This window comes from Staurois parvus, unplaced genomic scaffold (assembly GCF_062004578.1).
Source record: "Staurois parvus isolate SC_StPar_1 unplaced genomic scaffold, SC_StPar_1.0 ptg000114l, whole genome shotgun sequence".
Taxonomy (NCBI): domain Eukaryota; kingdom Metazoa; phylum Chordata; class Amphibia; order Anura; family Ranidae; genus Staurois; species Staurois parvus.
Genome location: NW_028317910.1, coordinates 748,815 through 773,239, shown reverse-complemented (window position 1 = coordinate 773,239; position 24,425 = coordinate 748,815). Strand labels below are relative to the sequence as shown.

The 24,425-nt window shown below is 42.4% G+C and overlaps 1 protein-coding gene across 4 annotated transcripts in view; it reads left to right on the top strand.

Moving 5' to 3' along the window:
* Window positions 1–275: 275 nt before the first annotated feature.
* ITPR2 (inositol 1,4,5-trisphosphate receptor type 2) overlaps window positions 276–24,425 on the top strand; it is a 464,180-nt gene continuing 440,030 nt past the window's right edge. For 2 of the 4 annotated variants that reach the window (XM_089671685.1, XM_089671684.1), the window contains exon 1: window positions 276–701. In XM_089671685.1, the coding sequence (XP_089527811.1) occupies window positions 610–701 (92 nt within the window). In that variant the 5' untranslated portion in view covers window positions 276–609. The remainder of the gene's footprint in view (window positions 702–24,425) is intronic. The other 2 variants (XM_089671687.1, XM_089671686.1) reach the window with 1 other exon arrangement.

Below are 24,425 nucleotides of genomic sequence, written 5' to 3'. Positions count from 1 at the left end.
GGTCCTTGTAGTATATATAGTGGTCCCTGTGGTGTATAGTGGTCCTTGTAGTATATATAGTGGTCCCTGTGGTGTATAGTGGTCCCTGTGGTGTATATAGTGGTCCCTATGGTGTATATAACATTCGCCCAGGTAGTCCAGCTCTTGCCATGATGAATGAACGTTCCTGGCTCACCTCCTCCGGACTCCGCTTCGCCCCGCCCTCTTCCTCCAGGCGCTCCACCTATTGGCCGCCAGGCTGTCGATGCTCCGCCCAGAGCCAGAGAGCAGTCCGGACCGGGGAAGTTGGGGCAGCCGGAGAAGAAGAAGGGGGAAGAGAGAGCCCTGAGCGGAGGACTCGGGGACCGGGGAGTGCGGGGACTGGAGCCCAGCCTGGCCGGGGACACCTGCACACTCCGGAGACTTTCCCCAGGAGAGCCCCTTTTACTTCCATTGGAGACCCCTTAGACACTGAGGACCCCTAACTGCACCTTCCTGGCATGTGAGGAGCTCCTGTGACACCTCAGGGGACACGCCGATCCCTCTGTGACCTGAGCTATCGGGGCCCGGAGATCTGGGCCGCTGCACCATGCCCCGGCTGTAGGGGGCGCCACTGCCGGCAGAGTGAGGATGCCCGACAAAATGTCCAGCTTCTTATACATCGGGGACATCGTGTCCCTCTATGCCGAGGGCTCCGTCAATGGGTTCATCAGCACCCTGGGGTGAGTACAGGGCACCCTGCCTGACATTGTATTCATTCCCCTCCTGGGGGTGGGTGGGTGAGGGCACACAGATCACACCCGGCACTGAAAGGGTCCCGCATCCCAGCTGACACCCTGACACTGACAGTGACACTGAGTGAGAGCACAGGAGCACCGAGAGGAAGTTACAGAACTTCTGTGAAAGGCCGCAACTGTCAGTGTGCAGGGTTCAGGGGTTCTGTGTGTGAGGGGGGGATGGGCACATGTACATTGGATAACATGCTGGATGATATGGTGTTCTCTGATCTGGCAGCACTGTGTATGTGCACCCTGCACTCTCCAATCATATGACTGCACTGTGCATACACTGATTTGTCACCATGTCAACATACATTGTAAATGACCTGACTGCACTGATAGGTCTGCAATCATACACTGATGGTTCTCCTTGAAAACACTGATATGCATGCACTGATCCCTCTCCATGCGTACGCTGATCCCTCTCCATGCGTACGCTGATCCCTCTCCATGGATACGCAGATCCCTCTCCATGGGTACGCAGATCCCTCTCCATGCGTACGCTGATCCCTCTCCCTGGGTGCGCAGATCCCTCTCCCTGGGTGCGCAGATCCCTCTCCCTGGGTGCGCAGATCCCTCTCCCTGGGTGCGCAGATCCCTTTCCCTGGGTGCGCAGATCCCTCTCCCTGGGTGCGCAGATCCCTCTCCCTGGGTGCGCAGAAACCTCTCCCTGGGTGCGCCGATCCCTCTCCATTCGTACACTGATCCCTCGTCCTTCATACACTGAACGCTCTCCATGCATACCCAGATCCCTCTCCATGCGTATGCCGATCCCTCTCCATGCGTATGCCGATCCCTCTCCATGCGTATGCCGATCCCTCTCCATGATTACGCCGATCCCTCTCCATGCGTACGCCGATCCCTCTCCATGCGTACGCCGATCCCTCTCCATGCGTACGCCGATCCCTCTCCATGCTTACGCCGATCCCTCTCCATGCGTACGCCGATCCCTCTCCATGCATACGCCGATCCCTCTCCATGCATACACCGATCCCTCTCCATGCATTCACTGATATGTCTCCATGCATACACTGATCCCTCTTCATACATACCCAGATCTGTCTCCATGCATACACTGATCTGTCGCCATGCATATACTGATCACTCTCCATGCATACACTGATCCCTCTCCATGCATACACTGATCCCTCTCCATGCATACACTGATCCCTCTCCATGCATACACTGATCCCTCTCCATGCATACACTGATATGTCGCCATGCATATACTGATCCCTTTCCATGCGTATACTGATCCCTCTTCATGCGTATACTGATCCCTCTTCATGCGTATACTGATCCGTCGCCATGCATACACTGATCTGTCGCCATGCGTATACTGATCCCTCTTCATGCGTATACTGATCCCTCTCCATGCGTATACTGATCCCTCTCCATGCGTATACTGATCCCTCTCCATGCGTATACTGATCCCTCTCCATGCGTATACTGATCCCTCTCCATGCGTACACTGATCCCTCTCCATGCGTACACTGATCCCTCTCCATGCGTACACTGATCTGTCGCCATGCATATACTGATCCCTTTCCATGCGTATACTGATCCCTCTCCATGCGTACACTGATCCCTCTCCATGCGTACGCTGATCCCTCTCCATGCGTACGCTGATCCCTCTCCATGCGTACGCTGATCCCTCTCCATGCGTACGCTGATCCCTCTCCATGCGTACACTGATCTGCCCGAACTCAGAATATACAGCACATGGCACTGTACTAGCAGTGATAAATGAGCTCTGTGCATGTGATTGGCAAGCCTTAAACAGAGAAGGTCACAGGAGGGGATTATGGATCTTTCATCATTTCCTCTAATCACAATGTCTTACCTAACAGCAATGTCTGGTTCACACTAAATGCTTTTGTTTTTAAACCGCATCCAGAATGCATGCACATTGTTTGCCATGTATTCCAGTGGCCTTAGTTCACAACAGTGCGGTCAGTTCCTGTGCTTTCAACAGATGTACATCCTGCTGCATTTTTTTTAGTCTGGAAACACATCAAAAACACATGTAAACACACCAGAACACAAATTGTCCTGAATTAAAGATTAAGAATAAAGAAGAGGGAGAAATGCACTGTAACCCATTGAAAACACAATCAACATTGTGTGTAAAAGCGGTGTGAACCTGCCCTTAGGCCTGGTGCACACTAGTGTGATTTCTGATGCATCTTGAGTCACACAGAATCACATGAAAAAGGCAATCACATTGTTATCAATGGTGTCTGTTCACATCGATGCAACTCAGCGCAATGCGATTTTGAGAAATCTTCCTTGTGTGCCATTCCAGTGTGATTTTGGCTCTGTAGAATATGCAAATCGTATTCTAGTGGTTTATAAGCACCATTACATAATTGCACTGAAAGTCAGATCAAAATCGTATCCCCGCAGTTTGAACCCTAGCTTAAGGCCCCGTTCACACTGTGCAATTTGGAATTGCGGCAAAACACGCATTTGGGGGCCATTATTCTTGATGTCACAGGACAGAATCACACGGCAGTCTAGGCAAAATGTGTTTCTAAATTGCACTAAGCTTGTTTCCAAAAAAGGAGCAGCAGCTTCTTTTGGGCAAGAAACGCTCATAGTACAGTCCATTGAAATGAATGAGCTGCCCTATGCATGACACACAAAATCACCTGAAAATTGACAAGAAAAGTCGCAAGCCGGAACGCTCATTCATGTAATATGTGAATGGGACCTTAAGCAAGAATGAGAATGTCAGACCCAGAGTGTGTAACTTTCTAACAGAATCAGCTGTGGCCTCTTCTATATTTTGACAGCTTCTCTTTAAACACAGTCACCAATGATGCAGAGATATTTAACATCAATAATAACAAAACAGATGTGATAATACAGAACAGTCATTTACTATAAATAATGGAAAATATAGGTCGATTGTGTAAGAAGGTGCGTGGTCAATTTAAAGTGTGATGTTGCATAATAGATGTTGAAATAACAGCAATACAAAAACAAATTGCAACAAATGTTCCTGATATGACCTTCTTGTCCTTCTTATTTATACATTTATGTTTTTATATCATGATTTGAATACAAAACAGTGCTATGTATCTCTGTCTTCCTGGATTGTCTCTTTTTTTTGTCTCAGACATTTGTTGTCATTATTGGCTGTTTAACATTTCCTGAGCATTAACTGATTTTCCCCATCCGCTGCATAGATAAAATCCGTTTGAAGCATATTATCCGGGGAGTTTATACAGCTGCTAAGATGTAAAAGGCATCTAATCTTTCTTTTAGTTTTTTTTTTTTATATTGTGGAAGGGTTAGACCCTTGGTCAGGTTCTTGTTGTCTGTGTCTCCACTGGGGAGCTTCACCTTCAATATTTGTCCTGGTAGCCATTCACAATGAGACAGAAAGTGATAGGAAATACAGAATGTAATGGTTGTTGCCAGAAGAAGAAAAGACAGCAAGGATTCCAATAGGGAGATATATTCTGGAAATTTCCCCTCACTTTAGAAAGATTTCCAATTACTCCTTGTTGTGTCTCCAGGACAGAAATGAATGGGAAATGTACAAATTGGAGGATTGTAATCATTTCAAGTTTATCCAAAACTAAAAAAAGTTTTGGCTTTAGATATACTTTACATATACTGTATATACTATACATTTTACATACAGATATTCTTTAACCCTACCCACATGGAAGAAAAGTATATTTAAAATATTTTAAAAATATCCCAAATATATTGCCATATATTTGAAATGCTACCATTTTGGCCATATTCAATGTATTTCTATATATATACACTACATGTTGAAATGCGTTTTTATTTCAAAATATATGAAAGATATTTTTAAAAATACATTTCAAATATACTGTATGTCTTTAAAAATACATATCTACATTTTTGGAATGCATTTACAAATATATGTAAAACTATATGTTAAAATTACTTTTTTACATGGTAAAAAAATATAAAGAATATTTTTTAAAAAAATTGTTAAAAATATATATTTTTTAAATATATTCTTCAGATTTTTTTTAACATATAAAAAAGTTATTCTAACATTTCTAAAATTTACCACCCTAACTCCTCCCACAGTTTTTACACTACATAGACAGTAATATACCGAAACGTGCGGATTGTTCCCGATTGGTGTGCTATTACTTTGTGGAACGTTTCGCCGAATGGTTCACGAAATATCGGCATTTTTGTGGTGAAATTGGTCAAATAGGAATGAATGGCGGAATGTTCAAAACTAGAGTGGGAGCTGACAAAAGCTAGAGTGTGAGCTGAAAAATCAGGACATGATTTCTAAACTGCCATCACTCCCTCATTTTCAAGCCCATCTACACAAATCTTATATCAAAACGTTCAGCTATCCCTGCTGCCACTAAAAATGTCCACGGCTAAGCCATAGTCCTGATAGTTTTTACAATATGATCATTTGTTTGCAACTCAAGCCGCCCATTGACATTCATTGAAACTGCACTCTAGCCACCTCAAATTTGAAGGGCAATTTCTAAACTGCAACTGTGCCTTCATTTTTAATATTTCAGAGACATACTATGCATCAAAATGTAGGTCTGGGTCTTGTGATTCTCACAATATAAAGCTCTTCGCTGTAGGATTTACAGTTTTTAAAACTACGACCATTTGAAGACGCCAGTGAAGTGAGCAATTTGGAGCGGTTTGTTTTTAACCGCTCTTCTCTGCTCTATTTGAAATCCAATTTTGAATTTGTGACAGTTTGGCCGGCTTCTGGTTAAAGGTTTGGAAATAAGTTTTCTACAGTAGAAAGTATTTGAGGTGATAATGCTGCTAATGTTTTTATAAATGTATGTTTTAATGTAACTGTGAAGCACTTTGGGCAACAACATTGCAATTAAATGTGCTATATAAATAATTAAAAGTTGAAATGCATTTCTCACTCTATCAAGCTTGCCATGTGCACTTTTTAAATTTGATCAATCAATTGGTTAATGTAATGTTTACTATCTTTACTCACTCCAAACACTCCACACAGTTACTCTGCCCACTCCATAAAGTTACTTTGCCCAGTCCAACCTTTGCACACTCCAGTTGTAGACTACTGGTGGAGGCAAGAACACTTCACACAATTTCCCCAGAAATTGTAGCTTTTCTAGTTTTAGATATATTTGTAAATGCATTCCAAAAATGTAGATTTGTATTTTTAAAGGCATACAGTATATTTGAAATGTATTTTTAAAAATATTCTTCATATATTTTGTAATAAAAACGCATTTCAACATGCAGTGTGTGTGTATATGTATAAATATATATTTATTGAAATATATTGAATAAGGCCAACATTGTAGCATTTCAAATATATGGCAATATATTTGGGAAAAATATTTTTAAAATATATTTCAAATATATTTTTCTTCCATATGGGTAGGTTCACACCAAAGCGTTTTCCGCAGCGTTTTGCAGAATCGCAGTCCATTTAACATGATTTCCTTGGACATGTTCACATCTCTGCATTTTCACCCATTGTGTTTTTTCAAAAGGGTCAGGAACATTTTGAACGCAAAAAGTTGCGTTTTTGGTTCTATAGACTTCGATGGAAATGCTGCAGAAAAGCATGTAGTGTGGTTTGCTGCGCTTTTGATGCGTTTTGCATTTTAAATCTGCCTAGGAACAAAAAAAATGAAAAAAAGAAACGCATAAAAAACGTGGAATAAACACAAAATGCAATGCAGAAACAACTCAAACGCAACCTGCATAGGTGTGAACTGAGCTTTAGTGGTTCAGGGAACCTCTGCAGGTCATGATACCTTAGCATGAAGAAAGAGATGAGATATACTGTATGAATGAATATAAAAATATGGCATACAGAGCATGCTTGACGCCCAGGGCTGTTGTATAAGACAACATTTTTTTCAGTTACAACAATGAAATGAAAGAAATAATAATAAAGACACTTTTTTTTTTTTTTTTATACAGGTTAGGCAGGATAGGTAGGAGGGTGGGGGAAGGGGCTATCTTTAGGAATAGCTATAGTTGGGGTTTTCTTCTATTTTAGGCTAGGTTCACATCTGTGCGGGTGGTGCCACTGCAGATCCACACGAAAATCCGTGCAGCTGCACCACTTGCACAGAGAAATGCGAACCCGCGGGCTGGTGCCATTAGTTGTAATGGCACACCGCCCACACTGGAAAACGCAACCGTACTGGGAACCGAAGTTCACGTACGGGCTGCGTTTTCAGAAGGAGTGCAGGGACTTCTTCCCTGCGTGTCACGGGGCACGAGAGTCCATTCAAATGAATGGGCTCTTGTGCCTGCGCAAAACGCAGCCCGCACCGCCGCATATATGTGAACCAGGGCTTAAAGCAGAATTTTACCCATAACAACATGATAAAAAATAATGTTCTTTAGCAAGGAACATACATTCCACATTAATAATTATGCTACCAAAATTATTGTGTGCTGTAAATTGTCTCCAGCATTGTTCCTGTTTCTTCTTGCTGGTGGCTGCCATTTTGTTGAAGCCCAGAGCCCTGAGCAGCAGTTAAAAAACTAAACCCTCCTATCCTTTTCAGCCAAAGAAGCTGCAATCTAACCTGTAACTTCCATGGTGCTGCACATGTAATCAGCTAGAACATCGTTGTGTGCTTTTGACCACCAGCCCTCCTATTTATCATTATTCATAATTTAATATAACCATATACACAAACAAACCCAATATCCTGGTTGAGTCCATAACTAATTGGTTTTTGTTTGGTTTGCCAATCAGCTATAACACCAGTCATTTGATGGTTTGACAGTTTGGTTGAGAACACAAGCAAATGTGAGAGTTAGCATTCCTGGCATTGATGGGTTTAATCTTTAGTCTGTCAGAAGATTGGCCTCTACAGATTTGGCAGTGCCTAAAAATGGAGAACAAGTGAGCTTGTGCATAGCAGGGTGAGACAGTGTATTACTGGATGTTAAAAGAGAAGTATGGTAATAGGTTTTTTTCTTAAAGTGGATCTAAAGACTCAAGGTTTTTTACCTTCATGCATTCTGTGCATGAAGATTAAAAACCTTCTGTGTGCAGCAGTGCCCCCAATCCTTACCTGAGCCTCCTCTGATCCAGTGATGTTCACAATAGCCTCAGCCGTATGGGGAACTCTCCCTCCTCATTGGCTGAGACAGCAGCGGGAGCCCATTAGCCTATGTGTCAAGCACAATCAGTGAGCCAATGAGGAGAGAGCCGGGGGGGGGGGGTGTCAAACCACAGTTCTATGTGACTTATAGACACGTAGAGCAGATGCTCGGGAGCGAGTATGTAGCTGTGCCCCCATTGCAAGCAGCTTTCCCTGGGGGCATGCTTGAAGGGGATGAGCCTGAGCGCCAGCGAGGGACCCGCAAAGAAGATGATTGGGGCAACTTTGTGCAAAACTACTGCACAGAGCAGGTAAGAATGACATGTTTGTTATTTTATATAAAAAAAAATTAAGCTTTAGTATCACTTTAAATCATATAAAATATAATGGTAGTGAGCGCTCTCTTTTATAGCAGCTGATACACTCAGGTAAACAAGTAAAACCTCAAATATACAATAAATAATAAAGTGCAGCGCTAAGATTAATAAAAGTAAAGTCACAATAAAACTCAATATAAGATCAGTCTCTATGAATATAATGAATCCAAAAATGTGCCAATATCAATCTCTCTCTATCGGTGCTCCGAAGCGCATAGATTATGCACATTAATATATCCGTCTCAGAAACTCCAGAGTAGTGATGTATGTGTATGGAACATCCATCTGATATTGGGCAGCTCTGCAGTGAATGGATGATGTCTGCTCCAGAGGTGTCCTTAAGGATCAATAGGGTCAGCCACCTGATTACAGGAGTTCCCCTTCTCTGGATCATGGTAATCTTCCCAGGTTCTGCAGGCTTAAAGGCTCCTTAGGCCTTTTGTGCAAAAGCACCTCTTCAGAGGTGTTGATTTTCCTCTGAAGACATGCTTTTGCATGAAAGGCCTAAGGAAATCAACATGCTGTGACGTCTAGCCGCCGGAGCCACATGCTGGTCTTAACTACTGGTCAGTGCACCCTGTTTTACTGTCTTCTGTCAATTTTTTCTGGATTTAATAAATTTACATATTTGGCAATACTTCACTATGGGCACTTTTCTTATGGCTTCTTTATGGAGCCTTTAAACCTGCAGAACCTGGGAAGATTACCATTATCCAGAGAAGGGGAATTCCTGTAATCAGGTGGCTGACCCTATAGACTGATCTTATATCGAGTTTTATTGTGACTTTACTTTTATTAATCTTAGCACTGCACTTTATTATTTATTGTATCACTTTAAATCATACTTGCCTAGGTGGATGCTGCATCCGTCCCCTATTGGCCCTAAGTGTGATAACTCAGCGATCATATGACCGCTGATCTCTGAGTTCTCACAGCCTTTCTGAGCAGAGAGCAGTGGTTCTCAGTCAATGCTCTCTGTTCTGCCCCCCCCCAAGTGCTCACCGGGGTGCTGGGCTGTGAAGGGGGACAGAGTGGCCAGCTCAGGCTCTCAGCGGCTCGCTAAGAGGCTCAGCTTAGTGCCGCACCAGACTCTGAGGTGAATCCTGACTTTAAAGTTGGGGGTCTTTCCCCAGCCTGGACTGACTGAGTGACATCAGCTGACAGTGGGCTTCAGCCTGCTGTCAGCTGAAAATGGGTCACAGGAGTGCAGACTGAAAAGAGCTGTGGCAGTACTTCTCCTTTAAACCAGCAGGACTTAGTTTTCTGACTAAATTTCCACTTTAAGGCCTCTGACAGATCTTCAGGACCCAGGAGAGACATCTGCATATGTGCTGAGGTTTCCCTTGCATGTGTACACAGCGCTGGTATCTGGGACCTTGATACCACCGGCATCAGCATGCATGTGTGGTATCCCCTGTGGGGGCGCTACATCATTCTTGCCCAGGTGAGAAATGAAGAAGTGCTGCAGTAATAAAACTGTCCAAAGCCTTTCACAAATAATGCCCCTTTCACGTGAAGGGTCCGATCAGGTTCGCCTGTCAGTTTTTAAGGAGAACCCGATTGGACCCTCCATGCACCCCTATGGACTTATGGACTGGCAGGTGTAAATGGACACAAGTCTGCCAGCTGCCTCCAATCCGATACGGTCCACTTAAAAAAAAAAAAAAAAAAAGCAAGCGGAAGGGGATATCTGTCCTCCTCCATCTATCGGATCATAAACTGTGCAAACACGGACCTGTCATCTGCCCACTCTGCTCTGATCAGCAGGGGATCAACAGACAGATCCTCAGCTGATCCAATCAGAGTCCTCCCCATGTGAAAGGGACGTTAAATACTTATTATCCACTTGTGGGAAAGGGAAGAGCCAAGAGAAAAAAAAATGTTATTGGGCGAAGGTCTGCTTTAAGGTGCAGGAACACTGCAGAGTTGTGGCCCGTAGAATTTTCCCTTTTATACCGAGCCATTCACTTGTTGAGAGGTTATTTTGTCTCCCCAATGTGCGGTTATTTGCATTCCTCACTACACTGCACTGCATATACCAAGTTAGACAATTAACAGGAGGATGACCACACACTGATCCATAAAATGTATTGAAAAAATAAAAAAAAAATCCAAATAGCATTATACACAACTAGAGCAAGTGTTGACACATTTCATGCCAATTTGATCATAGCCAGATGCCATGAAACACATCAAAACTTGTTCTTGTGTGCAGTTCTAAGTGGATTTTTTTACTTTTTTCAATAAATTTCAAGGATGTTAGTGATATCAGTGTGCGGTCCTTCAGCTGTTGATGGTCTGTGTTCTGTGGTACGAGCCGGAATGGCATTTTGTGTTTGTGAGGTTAGAGATAAGCGGACTGACCTGGAGTGGTGTATAGTGCTTTGGACTGTTGGATCTTGCGTATATCAAGTTACTTTGCTTGGATTTGGATGTTGGGTCTTTAGGACGTACAAGCTTCTGTCTCGGTGTATTGCTGGACTTGAAGGACACAGAGATGCAGTGTTCATTGAAGATCCTTCATTCCAGCTACATACAGGATGACTATGTTACTCTGTATGTTTTGCTTTTCCCCTCTGATGGTTCCATGTTTTTGCTTGACCTTGTGGGTGTTTTAACGAAGGCTCGGTCTTTGGATAGTCACACACTTTTAAGACAATCCTGAGTTGTCTGCGTTCCTTGTCTGTAGATTCTTGGCTTGTTGTTACCATCTCAGTCCAATGTTGCAGAGCCCTAATATCCCAAGTTTGTGTTCCAGTGGGTGGTGGGAGTTAAAAATTAGATCCTGGTCAGTGTAGGTAGGTTTGCTGTGAACATACGTGTCCCAGTCACCCCTCCGATTGACATGTAACACTCAGCTCAAAAAGGGTAATTTGGTATTCTGTGCCTTTTTTTGTGTAAATTCAATATTTTTGTTCACTGAGTTTATGTGTTCACTAAAAACTTGTATTTCCAATGTTCTAATCTTAACCACATCTACATACCTGAACTAAACATATTGTATTATTCCCCTGAAAGAATTCAAGGCTCTCTTCACCTTGTCCATGTACAGATTAGCTGCAATTGTTTGACAGAAATGTATACCTTTAGCCATGTAAATTGAGGAGCTAACATCTCAATAATGGGATTATGTAATTAGAACAGGGTGGTTTCACACCTCCCATCTAGTTTTTTTGGACAATCAACACCTGCACATTTCATGGTGAAGGGATTAGCGTTTTGGTGCCACCTATGTGGATATAAATGTTGTATCTTCCTAAAGCCAACCATACATGAATTGAACTTCAGCAGGAACAAATTTCGACCATGACCAGCCCATCAGATTTTTTTACATTTGATTACTGGCAATGGCTATAGCCATTAGCAGTAATTTACTTATTTTATTTATTAAAGGTACTTGTATAGCGTTGTCAATGTATGCAGCACATCACATATATATTGTACATTCACATCAGTCTCTGCCCTCAAGGAGCTTACAATGTAAGGTCCCTAACTCACATTCATACATACACTTACTAGGGCCAATTTAGACAGGATCCAATTAACCTACCAACATGTCTATGTGGGAAGAAAGCGGAGTACACGGAGGAAACCCATGCATGCACAGGGAGAACATGCAAACTTCTGGCAGGTAGTGTCGTGGTTGGGATTTGAACCAGCAACTCTAAACAGTAATCATTGTGTTCTGCTGGCCGAGACAACCTGTGGTAGAAGGAAAGAAAAATGAATCATCTGTGGACTACCTAACACTAATTGGAAATAAAAATGTGGCTTGGATAAGCAGTGAAATATCTTCAACATTACTGAACAGGTCCAGCTGAATGTGGCTTCTGCTAGCTATATCATGTCCTGGATAAATGAGAACCTTCACAGACAATGACCAGAAAAGAAAGGCAGACAGTGAAAATTAATCATTGATGGTCAGTGGAGAAATGGCCCATTACATTGATGGTGGAAATGTGCTCCCTTATGTTGGTGGTCATTTCATAGCCCCCTTATATTGGTGGTCATTGGAAACAGGCATCCTTAGATTGGTGACCAGTGGTAGAAAGACCCTTCTAATCTGATGGTCATTGGGAAAAGGTCCCCTTTACACTTCTAGTCAGTGGGAGAAATGCTCCTTACATTGGTGGTCAGTGGGAGGAAGTACTCAGTGGGAAAAAAACTGCTCCTAGATTGGTTCCTCGGTGGAAAGACTATCCCCCCTACAGATAGTCAAAAAGAACAATGATGTCACTGGTTATCTATCTGAGAAATATACATTGCTCTTTGCTCATTGAACCCCAAACAAGCTCTGGGGGAACTCTATGAAACATTGACTGAGAAAGTCTTCATCAAAGTATATCTAAAAGAACTAAAACCCTTGTCCAATGCTTTGTTTTTTTCTGTCTCACTGGGGTGATTCACTTCACTTTCTCAGTGTTCACTCCTTATCCTGTGGACTCAACAGGAAATAACAGAAAATCTTTTCAAAGAGAAGACAATTTCCCCTTAGGCAGTTGCCACAAGATTTCACCTCTACTCCTCTTCTAGTAACAACTCAAAATTTTGTTTTTTCCACTGATCACCTGGACGGATAGACCCCTTCAACACTTTATCCAAAACGAAACAAAAGGCTTTAGATACACTTTATCATATGTGCCACAAAACGCTCACACCTATATAATGTAGTATGTACTTTCTCAAACTGACTTCTCACTCCAGCAGCCAATCAAAACTAACAATCACTTGCAGTCACAGCAAGCTCCCAGCTCATACCAGTCAGGGAACACTCTGATCTGCAATTTTGAAGAAGGGCTCCTGGTACCAAGTGTACTTTCCAGTCATGCAAATCTCATTAAAGATAATTGTGCAAATCATTGTTCTTAATAATTGCCTTTATTTTGATATATAGGGTAAAGAAACACAGAAAGGTGACCAAAAAAGACCAAGGGGTCTATTGTGTCTATACCCTTTTTATTGTTTTTGGGTTTTTTTTTCCCTTTTTTAATAATTTTATCTTAGAATAGCTTGTGTTTGTTCCAGCAGTGTTTAAATTCACTGTTCCTGTTAACCGACTTACTAATTCTGCTGGAAGTCTGTTCCAAGCATCAACTACTCTTTCCAAGGTTAGTTTTGAACTTTCCTTCTGCTAGTGCGAGGCCATGCCCCCGTGTTCTTGATCTTGGCTTCATATAGAAAATAGTGCACACCTGAATGTTATTCACACCTTCCATGTATTCAAAGAATATGTCAACCCAAAATTTAATATTACTGATATGTGCCTACTGTGCCATGTACTTTATGAAAATGTATCCTGTTCTCTTTGTATTGCTTCCTTTGTGTGAAATCCCTGGTGTTCCTGCCAGTTCCTCTGCTTTCCTATTAAAAACTGACCACACTAGGCAGGAGAGCACACTGTGGACAGTTCTGTAGCTGAGAACAGACTCTTCTCTCCTCTAATGATCTGAATTCTGCTAATTCCCCCCCTCCCACCACCACCACACAGCCATTCACCGGGAGGTTCAGCGTTCTGCTGTTCCTCCTCCACCCGCTCTCGGAGCTCCTTATGTAATTGAGAACAGAGGGAATGTGATCAAAATAGGAAAAAAAGGTATTTTCTAATATTGGTATTGGTCGTTTTACAAGGTGAGGGTTCATGTATACTTTAATGGTCTCCGTTATGTCCCCCTTTGCCATCTTTCCCCAAAACTGTACATATTAAAGTGTTGAAAGGCTAACTGTGTTTCTACACCGTAATTCATTCTTTGCATTAAACACCCCATTAACTGTCTCCTCCCCACCCATCCCTTAACATTTACCTGAGTCCTCTCGGGATTCAGATCCAGCTTTGTCTCATCTGCAGTGCTCTCCTCTTCTCCTGGAGACACTGAGAACAGTAGGAGTCATTGGCTACTGCTGCTGTCAGTCAAATCCTGTGTGGAGGGGGGAGGGGGGAGAGAGGTGGCCGAGCTGCTCTGTTTGAGTTCAGAGGTCAGTAGTAGCTGAGGCAGAGTTCAGGCATCAGTAGTAAGTGAGGCAGAATTCATAGGTCAGTAGTAAGTGAGGCAGAGTTCAGGCATCAGTAGTAAGTGGGGCAGAGTTCAGAAGTAAGTGAGATAATGCTCAGGGGTCAGTAGTAAGTGAGGCAGAGTTCATAGGTCAGTAGTAAGTGAGGCAGAGTTCATAGGTCAGTAGTAAGTGAGGCAGAGTTCATAGGTCAGTAGTAAGTGAGGCAGAGTTCATAGGTCAGTAGTAAGTGAGGCAGAGTTCATAGGTCAGTAGTAAGTGAGGCAGAGTTCAGGGGTCAGTAGTAAGTGAGGCAGAGTTCAGAAGTCAGAAGTACATGAGATATTGCTCAGGGGTCAGTAGTAAGTGAGGCAGAATTCATAGGTCAGTAGTAAGTGAGATAATGCTCAGGGGTCAGTAGTAAGTGAGGCAGAGTTCATAGGTCAGTAGTAAGTGAGGCAGAGTTCATAGGTCAGTAGTAAGTGAGGCAGAGTTCATAGGTCAGTAGTAAGTGAGGCAGAGTTCATAGGTCAGTAGTAAGTGAGGCAGAGTTCATAGGTCAGTAGTAAGTGAGGCAGAGTTTAGGGGTCAGTAGTAAGTGAGGCAGAGTTTAGGGGTCAGTAGTAAGTGAGGCAGAGTTCAGAAGTCAGAAGTAAATGAGATATTGCTCAGGGGTCAGTAGTACAGTCAGGTCCATAAATATTGGGACATCGACACAATTCTAACATTTTTGGCTCTATACACCACCACAATGGATTTGAAATGAAACAAACAAGATGTGCTTTAACTGCAGACTGTCAGCTTTAATTTGAGGGTATTTACATCCAAATCAGGTGAACGGTGTAGGAATTACAACAGTTTGCATATGTGCCTCCCACTTTTTAAGGGACCAAAAGTAATGGGACAGAATAATAATCATAACTCAAACTTTCACTTTTTAATACTTGGTTGCAAATCCTTTGCAGTCAATTACAGCCTGAAGTCTGGAACGCATAGACATCACCAGACGCTGGGTTTCATCCCTGGTGATGCTCTGCCAGGCCTCTCCTGCAACTGTCTTCAGTTCCTGCTTGTTCTTGGGGCATTTTCCCTTCAGTTTTGTCTTCAGCAAGTGAAATGCATGCTCAATCGGATTCAGGTCAGGTGATTGACTTGGCCATTGCATAACATTCCACTTCTTTCCCTTAAAAAACTCTTTGGTTGCTTTTGCAGTCTGCTTTGGGTCATTGTCCATCTGCACTGTGAAGCGGCGTCCAATGAGTTCTGAAGCATTTGGCTGAATATGAGCAGATAATATTGCCTGAAACACTTCAGAATTCATCCGGCTGCTTTTGTCAGCAGTCACATCATCAATAAATACAAGAGAACCAGTTCCATTGGCAGCCATACATGCCCACGCCATGACACTACCACCACCATGCTTCACTGATGAGGTGGTATGCTTAGGATCATGAGCAGTTCCTTTCCTTCTCCATACTCTTCTCTTCCCATCACTCTGGTACAAGTTGATCTTGGTCTCATCTGTCCATAGGATGTTGTTCCAGAACTGTGAAGGCTTTTTTAGATGTCGTTTGGCAAACTCTAATCTGGCCTTCCTGTTTTTGAGGCTCACCAATGGTTTCCATCTTGTGGTGAACCCTCTGTATTCACTCTGGTGAAGTCTTCTCTTGATTGTTGACTTTGACACACATACACCTACCTCCTGGAGAGTGTTCTTGATCTGGCCAACTGTTGTGAAGGGTGTTTTCTTCACCAGGGAAAGAATTATTCGGTCATCCACCACAGTTGTTTTCCGTGGTCTTCCGGGTCTTTTGGTGTTGCTGAGCTCACTGGTGCGTTCTTTCTTTTTAAGAAAGTTCCAAACAGTTGTTTTGGCCACGCCTAATGTTTTTGCTATCTCTCTGATGGGTTTGTTTTGTTTTTTCAGCCTAATGATGGCTTGCTTCACTGATAGTGACAGCTCTTTGGATCTCATCTTGAGAGTTGACAGCAACAGATTCCAAATGCAAACAGCACACTTGAAATTAACTCTGGACCTTTTATCTGCTCATTGTAATTGGGATAATAAGGGAATAACACACACCTGGCCATGGAACAGCTGAGAAGCCAATTGTCCCATTATTTTTGGTCCCTTAACAAGTGGGAGGCACATATGCAAACTGTTGTAATTCCTACACCGTTCACCTGATTTGGATGTAAATACCCTCAAATTAAAGCTGACAGTCTGCAGTTAAAGCACATCTTGTTTGTTTCATTTCAAATCCATTGTGGTGGTGTATAGAGCCAAAAATGTTACAATTGTGTTGATGTCCCAATATTTATGGACCTGACTGTAAGTGAGGCAGAGTTCAGAGGTCAGTAGCGAGGCAATGTTCATAGGTCAGTAGTAACTGTGGCAATGTTCAGGGATCAGTAGTAAATGAGGTGGAGTTCAGAGGTCAGTAGTAAGATATGCAGAGTTTGGAGGTCAGTAGTAAGTGAGGCAAAGTTCATAGGTCAGTAGTAAGTGAGGCAATGTTCAGGGGTTAGTAGTAAGTAAGGCGGAGTTAAGAGGTCAGTAGTAAGATATGGAGAGTTTGGACTTCAGTAGTAAGTGAGTCAGAGTTCAGAGGTCAATAGTAAGATATGCAGAGTTCGGAGGTCAGTGGTAAGATATGCAGTGTTCGGCGGTCAGTGGTAAGTGAGTCAAAGTTCATAGGTCAGTACTAAGTGAGGCAATGTTCAGGGGTTAAGTGAGGCGGAGTTAAGAAGTCAGTAGTAAGATATGGAGAGTTTGGAGGTCAGTAGTAAGATATGGAGAGTTTGGAGGTCAGTAGTAAGATATGGAGAGTTTGGAGGTCAGTAGTAAGGCAGAGTTCAGGCATCAGTGGTAAGTGAGGCAAAGTTTAGAGGTTAGTAGAAAGTGAGGCAGAGTTCAGAGGTCAGAAGTAAGATATGTAAGTTTGGAGGTCAGTAGTAAGTGAGGCAGAGTTCAGGGGTCATTGGTAAGTGAGGCAGAGTTCAGGAGTCGGTAGTAAGCAATGGAAAGTTCAGAGGTGAGTAGTAGTGAGGCATTGTTCAGAGGTCAGTAGTAAGTGAGGCAGAGTTCATTGGTCAGTAGAAGGTGATGCAGAATTCAGAGGTCAGTAGTAAGTAATGGAAAGTTCAGTGGTCATTAGTAAGTGAGACAGAGTTCAGAGGTCAGTAGTAAGTGATGCAGTACAGTATGTACAGTCTGTGAGACTCTTGCTTGTGGCACAGCATTCAATGCATATTTTATAAGTACAAGGAAGATCAGGTTTTGTTTAACCACATTCCTTAAGCTCCTCCCATTGTTAGGTTTGACCACGCCCACTTTTTTGCCACGGCATGCTATGTCATCCCTGCTTACCTAAAATGTCCCTTATTCTCAAGTTCTAAATTGGGAGGTATGTTCTAGTGATCTCTAAAGATCTATATGGGGGAATCAGGACCTCCTTCCCCCTGCATTTTTCAATCACCTGAAATAAGCACCCCCAAATGTTTTCCTCTGTAGTTCTGGCCAAACCTGTACCCCCATAATTGTATTCTATCAGAGGAGTTAAGTTTAGAAATGTTGTACTGGAACTTCCACTGTGTCAACCAATCTTCCAGCAATGCCAAATTACGCTCCATGTTACCGACACCTCCAGGAATATCAAACCTATTTCACACCTTTGTGTCATCACTAAAAAGACATAATGGCTTTATCAGACTAATCACCATTTGCTGCACTCAAAGCTTTCCATATGGATTTACACCAACCATACAAAGCCATGACACAATCTTGTGTTGTCTTCTGGCACGTGCGAGTTTTATCATTTTCTCTGGAGGACTGGCTGCTTAGATAAGCGATCGCTGTGTGGTTTGGGGACCTACATGCCTCTGTCATTACTCCAGCTTTATGTATTGTTGGATTATAGGTATTACAATCACAAAGGATCTGACATTCCCTGTTCTCTAGGAAGGTGCGGAGTTATGTTAGTTGAGTCACGCGCGTGTTATGAATGGATTAGGGGGAATTGTGTGGAAACATTCCAGAGGAGAACATGCAAATTGTGGTTTATACTGTATAAACAGCAGTGCAGTTACACCAGGATTAGTACTACATCAGTTATAATGTACTTGCATGGAAAAGGTAAAAGAGCAGTATAAAGGACCGCTACATAGGATTGCACTGCGGAAAGTGGTATCAAGGGCATAGTTTCTGATTATTTCAATACTGTGAAAGTATAGAATAGTTTCTCAAAAATGTACAAAAATGTCATCTTTGTGGTCACCCTATTGTCTGTGAGTACAAACAGTGATCTTAAAGGGAACGTTATAGTGGATATATTTTCTTCTATTATGTGTAATTTTTCCCTCAGAAAATATGAAATATTGTCTATTAATATTTTGTCTTTGTATTCAGCCAGTGGGTTGAGCCCTCAGTTACTTTTCTTATGCTTTTAAGGCTCACATGTTGTAAAAATGTTTACATACCAAAATAGCTCAAGCTTAAAACTAAACTCAGCTTGGAAACGTTTATTTAAATATATTCTCCAATAGTCACAAAGGATATAAATCCACATTGTGTGCACCAAATGCCTTTTCAAACCTAGATATGACCTTGTAAATGTAGCAATGACATCATCACTGTGCTGTACATAGCCTGTGCAGAGAGCAGAACTGTGGGAGGGACCCAGCAGGTCCACTCACTACAAGCTGTCTGCAAAAACCTAAAGGAGGGGCAGAGACAAGACCAGTCACCCTGCACAGGAAGAAAGAGCAGCAGTGAGCGGTCTTTATTACAGGAAGCCCCTGCACAGAGGTAAAGTTTCATATTAGATCTGGAAGAAATGCACAAAGCACACCCAGATTTACGTTAGAATATGCATGACTCTTGTACTTAGACAATATATGTTTGTCCCGGAGTTGTGCTTTAGGTTCTGGTTCACACATTGTGTGTGTGGACCGCATTTGTTCAGGCACGGCAGCTCATTTATTTGAATTGGCTGCCATGTCTGCGGTTCCTGCAGAGAAAAATGTATGGACCTTTTTCAAAACACGTCCCACAGAGAAATCACATGCTCTGTTTGACCATACGATTTCCCTGCAGATCCTGCACCCACAAACGTGCTGCGTTTTTACATGCATGGGGTGCCATTCGGAATGAATGGCAGCCCTGCTCATTTTCTCACAGCAGTGCGTTTTCACTGCGGGTGCAGGAAACGCTGCAATTCCTGCACAGACGACCACCCACGTAGATGTGAACCAGGACTTAAAGTGTTACTAAACCCACAACAGTAAAATCAGTCTGTATATGCAGTAAAACATGCTTGTTATACTCATTGTGGAATCCTCTGCATTGTGTAAAAATGCTGTTTGATCCTGACTTCTCTGATCCACCCCTTCTTCCAGTGCACCCCTTTTATCTCCTGATAAGACATATTGTTTGGAGACACTCTGCACATGCTCAGTTTGGTGTGTATTGCTAGAGAGGGTTTTTATTTCTTGGGATAGTGTTCAGCACAGAGCCAATCAGCATTGTCCAGTCAGAGGGTCAGGGGTTATGCAGCCTCTCATAGGACAGTTAGAGCAGAAGAAAAACTCCTCCTACAAGCTTTAACCAGTGCTCAGTTGGACACTGATAGAAGTCACAAGACTGCTCTAGCTACTGATGAGAAAAAAAAGGTATTTAGCAGTTTATATTTACTAAAATAATTGCACTTCCATGTTCTGTGCACTGTGGAAGACCAGATATAGTGAATGCAGAATCCTGGGTTTAGTAACATTTTAAAGTGGGTGTCCTAGTCAGAACTTTTTATAGCTTTGGATAAATTAGGAAAAGATTAAAAACCTGGCTCCTGTTATTGCAGACTGATCTCCACTAGAGGGATTTACCCTCACTTCCTGTCCTGCTAACAGTATTTTACCAGATAAGACATGAGCGCAATGGTCTAGCAACACATACAGAAATACAAATGGTTTTCTTTAGTAGACTAGAACCTCTGTAAGTTTTTTTTCTTATTTTTCTCTGTAGCTAATATTACTGTGAAATTTTGAAATGGAGACTTTATTTTGGCAGCATATTCTGCCTTATCTACCTACTTTCTGTAATCCCTATTTATGTTTTCACTATCAATTTACTGAAGGATTTTGTCATTGAAAACTGAACTCTGGGCAAATACAAATGATACAAATTAATGGGGTCCGTAATCATGAATACATAATTAAATGTTTTTTGTTTTTTTTAATACAAGCGGTGTAAGCACCCGATTTTGACCTGGTATCAGTCTCTTGCAGTCCTTGTATAGGAGAACTTAGACTAGGGGAAGAAGTAGTACAAATAGCCAATCAGTTATCTTGCAGTGATCATGTGCTAACAAGGGACATGCTGAGAGGAGGAGAGAGCAGAGTGACAGAAATGACCTTGTTAGTCTGTTTCTCCTTTCACTCTCCAGTCACAGGCCAGGTGAGGGAGTAGATCTGTAAAGTTGGCCTTATACTAGAATTTTAATTGGAAATTTCTTGTTTTAAGAATGTGTGTTCAATTTTCTAATCAAAAGAGGGGTCAATTTGACATTTGTTTTTGACTGCAGTGATGCGAAAATTTAAAGGAGCAATTTGGAAAATTAAACCAATTTCTGGCAGTGAATGTGGTTTCTAATAGTGAATGTAGTTAAAGTCCATTTGTTAACTGCTTTCCCGCCACCCTATAGTAGAACTACTGCTACGGGGCGGCAGGGCTGTGCAAAATCAAATATGTATACAGTTGCAAGAAAAAGTATGTGAACCCCTTGGGATTATGTGGAGTTTTGCATGAATTGGGCATAAAATGTGCTCTAAGTCACAACAATAGAAGAACACAGTCTGCTGAACATAATACTACACAAACATTAGATGTTGCCATGGTTTAATTGCACATAACATGTAAACATTTACAGTGCAGGGAGGAAAAAGTATGTGAACCTTTGGACTTATTAACTGGTTGACCCTCCTTTGGCAGCAATAACCTCAACCAAACGTTTCCTGTAGTTGCAGATCAGACCTGCACAACGATCTGGAGTCATTTTGGACCACTCCCCTTCACAAAACTGTTTCAGTGTAGCAATATTCTTGGGAAGTCTGGTGTGAATCGCTCTCTTAAGGTCATGCCACAGCATTTCAATAGAGTTGAGGTCAGGACTCTGACTGGGCCACTCCAGAAGGCATATTCTGTGCTGTTGCAGCCATTGTTTTGTTGAATTACTTGTATGCTTTGGGTCATTGTCCTGTTGCATCACCCATCCTCTGCGGAGCTTCAGTTGGCGGACAGATGTATATTTTGCCAGTAGTGCTGTGGAACATCCAGGTGCTCTTTTGCAAACTTCAAACGTGCTGCAATATTCTTTTTGTACAGCAATGGCTTCCTCCGTGGTGTCCTCCCATGTACTCCATTCTTGTTTAATGTTTTCCTTATTGTAGATGTGTCAACAAAAATGTTAGCATGTGCCAGAGATTTCTGTAGGTCTTTAGCTGACACTCTGGGATTCTTCTTTACCTCATGCAGCATTCTGCGCTGTGCTCTTGCAGTCATTTTTACAGGACGACCACGTCTAGGGAGAGTAGCAACAGTGCTAAACTTTCTCCATTTGTAGACAGTCTGTCTTACCGTGGACACATGAACATCAAGGCTTTTGGAGATACGTTTGTAACCCTTTCCAGTGTCATGCAAGTCAACAATTCTTGATCGTAGGTCTTCTGAGAGCTCTTTTCTGCGCATCATGGTTCACATCAGACAGTGCTTCTTGAAACCAGTAAACCCAAAACAGGTGTGTGTTTTTTAAGGGCAGGACAGCTGTCAGCAACACATCCAATATCATCACACTGATTGGAGTCAAGGTTGGCTCACTCCTGGCTCCAATTAGCTCTGGGAGAAGTCATTAAGCTAGGGCATCACATACTTTTTCCTATGTTCAGCAGACTGTGTTCTTCTATTGTTGTGACTTAGATGACGTTCAGAGCACATTTTATGCCCAATTCATGCAAAACTCCACGTAATCCCAAGGGGTTCACATACTTTTTCTTGCAACTGTACGTGATTTGCATTTCCGGGTAGGGATGTCCATCACCGGGTCCTGGCCAGAGATTCCCCGCCGGCACCCAGCGATTGCCATGTAGAACGGACAAGGGAGACACCTGTGTGTAAACAGCAAAACACACACAGCACATAATGTAAAACACACACAGCACACAGTTAACCCTTTGATTGCCCCAGATGTTAACCTTTTCCTGCCCAGTGCCATTAGTACAGTGTCATTGCTTTTTATTAGCACTGATCACTGTATTAGTGTCATTGGGATGTCAGTGGCAGTCAGTTCCCACCCAGTGTCAGAATGCCCTCCACAGTCCTGCTATAAGTCGCTGATCGCTGCCATTACTAGTATAAAAAAAATAAAAATCCCAATATATATACCGCCATTTGTAGACGCTATACTTTTCACATAAACCAATTAAAATACATGTATTGGGATATTTTTTAGCGAAGACATAGCAGAATACATTTTGACCTAAATTTATGAAGAAATTAGTTTTTTACATTTTTTTACTGGATAATGTTTTATAGGAAAAAGTCAAAAATGTGTTTTTTTTTTTTTCAACATTGTCGGTCTTTTTTTTGTTTATAGAGCAAAAAATAAAAACCGCACAGACGATCAAATACCACCAAAAGAAAGCTTTATTTGTGGGAAAAAAGGACATAAATTTCATTTGGGTGTAGCGTTGCATGACTGTGCAAAGTAACGCAGTGCCGTGTCGCAAAAAATGGCCTGGTCAGGAAGGGGGGTAAGTCCTCTGGAGGGCAAGTGGTTAAAAAATGGAAAGTTAGAAGCAAATAAAATTTTGAAGCACTTTGAGTGACATTCGTTAAATCGTTGAATGTAGTGAGAATTTTCGTACGTTTCGTTCATATGAATGTTTGCATTAGAAAATCGACTAGTGTATGGCCAGCTTAAACTACTGCAGGGAAAATTAGGCCTCCTTCTCTGTCAGGCTGGGCTGTGCTTTGTGGCAGAGCTGTGTAAATTGCAGGCCTGGATGAACAGAAATGCAAATCAATGGGCAGGTAAAACTGCTCACATATATGTATTTTATCTGTGTATTTGGCCGTCCAGCTTTAATAGTATCTTTTCCCACTAGAGTTAAATTAAAAATCTTTTTCCTGGAAAAAGGAGACCTCACACTTAAAATTATTTGTGTTGGTTGGCACCAGGGGACAATAGCAGCACCTTTCCCTTAATGGCTCTGGGTACCTCATGGCCACCCAACAACGGACTGGTATTTTGCTTGCAGTGATGGATTGTAGCCTTGGAAGTGAGCGGGAATTATCAGGGCTGAAGCTGAGGTTTGGGATGTGCTGCTCAGCGTCTTATAGAAACCTTAAACCGTGTCTGGCCGGGATCCCACAGACAAACACAAACAAGCACTTCTTTCACTCAACCTGATCTTCGGCATTGAGGCCTCTTCCCGGAGACTCACCTGCCTGGGCCGTTCTGTGATAAATGACTTTCTCATTGTCGTCTAGGCCTGAAACATATTTATGTTTGATTATTTTTATATTATTTGGAATCATACGGCAGCTGTGTGAACATTCACAATCAACTGTCAAAGTGTAGCAGTTAGTTGATATACAGACAAATTACATCATCGATCTTGTCTCTAAATATCACCCAAACCGTACTCTCCGCTCCTCGCAAGACCTCCTGCTCTGTAGCTCCCTTGTCTCCTCCTCCCATGCTCGTCTCCAGGACTTCTCCAGAGCTTCCCCCTATCCTCTGGAACTCTCTACCCCAATTTATCAGACTATCGCCTACTCTGCTCACTTTTGAGTGATCTCTGAAAACCTATCTCTTCAGGGAAGCCTATCCTGCCCTCAGCTAATACTGTAATCTTCTACTCTTCCAACCAGTCCATCCCCCACAGTTACTACCTTTTGTACCACTAGGCCTTCCCTCTTAGATTGTAAGCTCCACGGAGCAGGGCCCTCCTATCCCTCTTGTATTGAACTGTATTGTTGCTGTATTGTCTCCCATTGTATTGTAAAGCGCTGAACAAACTGTTGGCGCTATATAAATCCTGTATAATAATAATAATAATAATAATACAGACATAAAGGCAGGAGGTATTAATTAATTCATAAATAGATAATGAAGCAGCAGTTAGAGAAAAAGTAGATTTTGTTGTTTTCTGTTAATGAAGGT